At 55.0% G+C, this 4,121-nt stretch overlaps 1 protein-coding gene across 1 annotated transcript; it reads left to right on the top strand.

Moving 5' to 3' along the window:
* The first annotated feature begins 2,030 nt into the window (after positions 1-2,030).
* LOC146721198 (uncharacterized) lies at positions 2,031-3,368 on the top strand. Its single transcript, XM_085487292.1, has 3 exons — positions 2,031-2,273; positions 2,414-3,317; positions 3,355-3,368. The coding sequence occupies exons 1-3, from the start codon at positions 2,031-2,033 to the stop codon at positions 3,366-3,368; spliced, it is 1,161 nt and encodes a 386-aa protein (XP_085343418.1).
* The last annotated feature ends 753 nt before the right edge of the window (positions 3,369-4,121 follow it).

Here is a 4,121-nt window from a genome sequence, read left to right as displayed (position 1 = left end):
CGTGAACCGCATAACGCAACCGCAGATTTGTAAAACCGCTAAAATTCGTTGACAACCGCCGCTTATTCCGCACTTTGATTTTGATTCCGATTTTCTCTGTAAATTAAGTAAAATTGTAAAAGTTTGTTGAAGTGTTCGTTCTTAATTGTTTTATAATATTAAAGTCAGTTTAATACAAAAAGGTGACTCATCCTTTGGTGCAGCGCGATCCTTTTTCTCGCAGCGCGTTCGTGAACATATTTCTGGTCCTTCGAGCCGGATCCGTCGCACCGGCAACCGCAAGTTCGCGAGCGTGACTTCTCGTGTGAGTGAAAGTGTGAACGTCTGGGTGTGCAGCCGTCATGGATGTGTCCACGCTGGTCGATTGTCAGCGTTAGATTCAAATCCGAATCTCACGCTCAGAGTACTTGAAGAAGCTGGGCAGCGCCAATATCACCACCAGTGCTATCGCCACACGCACCAGAATTCTGGATCAGCTGTGGACAAAGTTTGAGACGCAGCACGACCTTATCCGAGCGGCCCTGAAAGACAAATTCAGTGAGAGCGATTATTTTAAATCAGATTTTCATGCAGATACAGAAAATCTATACGTAAGTCAGCGAAGCATACTTGATGGCTACGCCGAACACTTTCGTGCACCGAACGTAGCTCCTTCTGCCGACGTCACGCCACGGTCGTCACTGCCGCGCATCAAGGTACCGCCATTCTCGGGTGCTTACGCTGATTGGCCGTCGTTCCGGGATCTCTTTCTCTCCGTCGTGAGTGGCAACGCGATCTCCAACATCGAGCGCTTCCATCACCTCCGCTCATATCTGACGGGACCGGCTGAAAAATTAATAAAGTCGTTACCCGTCACTAGCGACAATTATGAGCGTGCTTGGGCGATACTGGCCAAGCACTGCACTACAACAATAAAAAAGAATTGATCCGCTTCAACTTTGCCACGTTCATCGCCGTGCCAAAGATGAAGGGAGATACCGCAGAGGAGTTGAGACGCATCCACAACGCCGTTACTGCCACCGTCAACGGTCAGGAGAGCATCGGGCGTCCAATAAACTCCCACGGGATGGACCTCTTCAACTTCCTGGTGACTGAGCTTTTTGATGCACGCACACGTCTGGAGTGGGAGTCGTCCATTTCAGACTCATCAGAGCCAGCACAGAACGAGGCACTCGTTGACTTTATCAGTCGGCGGATCCTGACGCTTAATGCCGCACGACCGAAGGGCGTCAGCAAACCGTCCGGGAATGCTCCACGGATCGCCAAGGCACACGTCACGAAACACCAAGGATCTGAACCGCCGCACTGTGCACTGTGTCGCGAGAACCACACTTTGATGGCCTGCCGAGACTTCAAGGCCAAGACGGTCAACGAGCGTAAGGCATTCATAGAGACAAGCACAAGCGCTGCTACAATTGCTTAAACAACCACTTTTTATCTCGCTGCCAGTCAAAGAAGAACTGCCTCACATGCGACGCACGACACCACACGATGTTGCACGGAGCACCGACGTCTTCACTATCAGCTGAGGCCACCACACGCGCCACCACACTGACCACGACTCTGCAACATCAGGATCACAAGGCCGTTCTTCTGGCAACAGCTCGAGTGAACATCGCCGATCGGTACGGTTCACCACACGCCGTACGCGCTCTGATCGACCAATGCTCTGAGGTGTCGATCATTTTAGAGACCTTGGCACAACGCCTTCGCCTTCCTCGAGTTTCGACGGATCTCTCGATCTTCGGCATCGGAGGGACCCGCTCAGGATCCGCTCGAGGCAAAGTAACGCTGCACGTAACATCAGACGTGACCAACGCCGAGCTCAGCGTGGTAGCCTTTGTGCTGCCTCGCATATCACTGCAGCAAGGATCAGTCTCACGAGGCGAGGAGAACGCAGCTGGCCTCATCTCAAAGGACTCCAGCTGGCCGATCCTCGTTTTTTGGACGACGACCCAGCTGAGTTACTCCTAGGAGCCTAGGTTTATTCCTTGATTCTCGAGGAAGGCCTCCGCAAGGGAGATTCGAGGATGCCGATCGCTCAGCAAACAAACCTGGGGTGGATCCTCTCTGGCGGATACGACGCCGCTTCAGTCAACGGACATCGCCGCACATTCCGATGCACCGCCGATCATGACCTCGCCGACCTCGTTCGCCGCTTTTGGGAGCAGGAGAGCGAGCCAATATCTCAGGCTCCACTCACTCCTGACGAAACCAAGTGCGAGGAGCTTTACGTGCGCACCGTCACACGCACGCCCACCGGAAGATACATGGTGAGACTGCCTCTCGCATCACCGCCGACGACTCTTCAAGACACTCGCCGCCCAGCGGAGCACCTCCTGAAGGCCATGGAGTCCAAGGGCAGCCGAGACTTTCGATTCGATTCGGCGACCTTTATCGCAGCTTCATGCAGGAATACGAGGACCTGCAACACATGAAGAGGGTAAATATCGCAACAACAGCTGAGGACATCAGATGCTACTTACCGCATCACGGGGTCCTGAATGAGTCGAGCACGACGACGAAGCTCCGAGTCGTGTTCAACGGCTCTCAACGGACACGAACCGGGACCTCGCTGAATTCGCATCTGCTGACTGGGGCGAATTTACTGCCCGCTCTCACCGACGTACTGCTGCGATGGCGTTGGCACCGGTATGTCTTCGTCACAGACATCGAGAAGATGTACAGCCAAATTCTCGTACATCCTGAGGACTGCAGTCTTCAAACAGTACTGTGGCGTCATAACAGAACGAACGAGATCCAGGAGTACGAGCTGCTGACGGTGACCTACGGCATGGCTTGTGCACCGTTCCTGGCCATCCGAACGCTGCGACAACTCTGTGCGGACGAGGGGGCGCAGTTTCCTCAAAGGGCCACAGCACGGCGAGATTGCTACGTCGACGACGTAGTCACCGGAGCGGACGACCTCGGCGATGCCGTCAACCTCCAGACAGAGCTGCGCAACCTCTGCATGGCGGGCGGATTTTTGCTGAGGAAGTGGGCTTCAAACAATCCGGACGTCCTCAGCGGAGTCCCACAGGAGCATCGGCTGCAGCAAGGACCACATTCCTGGGACGACGAGAGCCATTCGACCTTGGGTCTGCGATGGCATCCTCAAGAAGACCGGTTTGCTTTCGCCATACATCCTCGTGTAGTCAGCGAGTTCACGAAGCGACGAGTCCTCGCAGAGACTGCACGGCTGTTTGACCCGATGGGCTGGCTCGCACCTGTCGTGATTCGGGCGAAGATCCTGATCCAGACCACCTGGCTTCAGCAACTCGACTGGGACACTCCACTACCTGCCAAGGACGTCAAACGTTGGCAACAGCTGCTGAACCAGCTACCTCTGTTCAGCAACATATGGGTGAATCGCTGGCTCAGCGATTACTCCACGTTGCAGATCCACGGCTTCGCAGATGCATCAGAGCGAGGATATGCTGCCGCCGTTTACATCCGCAACTCTGGAAAGGAACAAATCACAATCAATTTAATCATGGCGAAATCTAAGGTCGCACCCGTCAAGCCAGTTTCGTTGCCTCGTCTTGAACTGTGCGCTGCTGTGCTACTCACCACGTTGACGTTGCATATCCGAAACACCCTCGGCTTGACATCAACTCCAGTGCACCTGTGGTAAATTGAGGTCGGACTCGTGGGGGTAGTGGTTAAAGCCGCATGCTGGTTAGGGGCTCTCGGGCCTCGACGGATGAGCAGCGTATCTGCTCAGGCACCAGTCCTGCACAGCTGGTAGAGCGTTGGACAGGCGCTCGCCCCAACCGGTGGGTTGCCGAAGAGTCCTACAAACTCGGAGGCGCTACTGGTAGTTCCTGGCCTGCTGGAACGAGCTGATTGGGCTTATCCCAATTCCGCACCCATAGGGGTCGTGTGATTAAGCTCTCTGAGCAGGTACCGCACGTTAAATCAACCACGGACATCTGTTCCTATCTACTTTCCCCAGGGGGCTACTGACGATTCGACAGTAGTACGGGCATGACGCACCCGGGGCCCCGAGGTCCCTTTCAAGCCAGGATGGGAGGCATCGTGTCTGGGGCTGCATGGCCGCGGGGAGGTTAAGTTGCGCGACCGCAAACGATCCCCCAGGGGCACCTGGCGCAACCTCTGTG

The sequence above is a fragment of the Nylanderia fulva genome, unplaced genomic scaffold (assembly GCF_048542155.1).
Source record: "Nylanderia fulva isolate GAGA-0341 unplaced genomic scaffold, ASM4854215v1 Scaffold525, whole genome shotgun sequence".
In the NCBI taxonomy this organism is placed as follows: Eukaryota; Metazoa; Arthropoda; class Insecta; order Hymenoptera; family Formicidae; genus Nylanderia; species Nylanderia fulva.
The sequence above is the reverse complement of the archived record's forward strand: the minus strand, read 5'-3'. Positions and strand labels throughout refer to the sequence as shown.

Excerpts from the sequence above, each read along its gene's own strand:
- LOC146721198 (XM_085487292.1), top strand. The coding sequence starts at position 2,031 with ATGCCGATCGCTCAGCAAACAAACCTGGGGTGGATCCTCTCTGGCGGA. Across the intron at positions 2,274-2,413 it reads CGCCCACCGGAAGATACATG|GAATACGAGGACCTGCAACA; the intron begins GTGAGACTGCCT and ends AGCTTCATGCAG.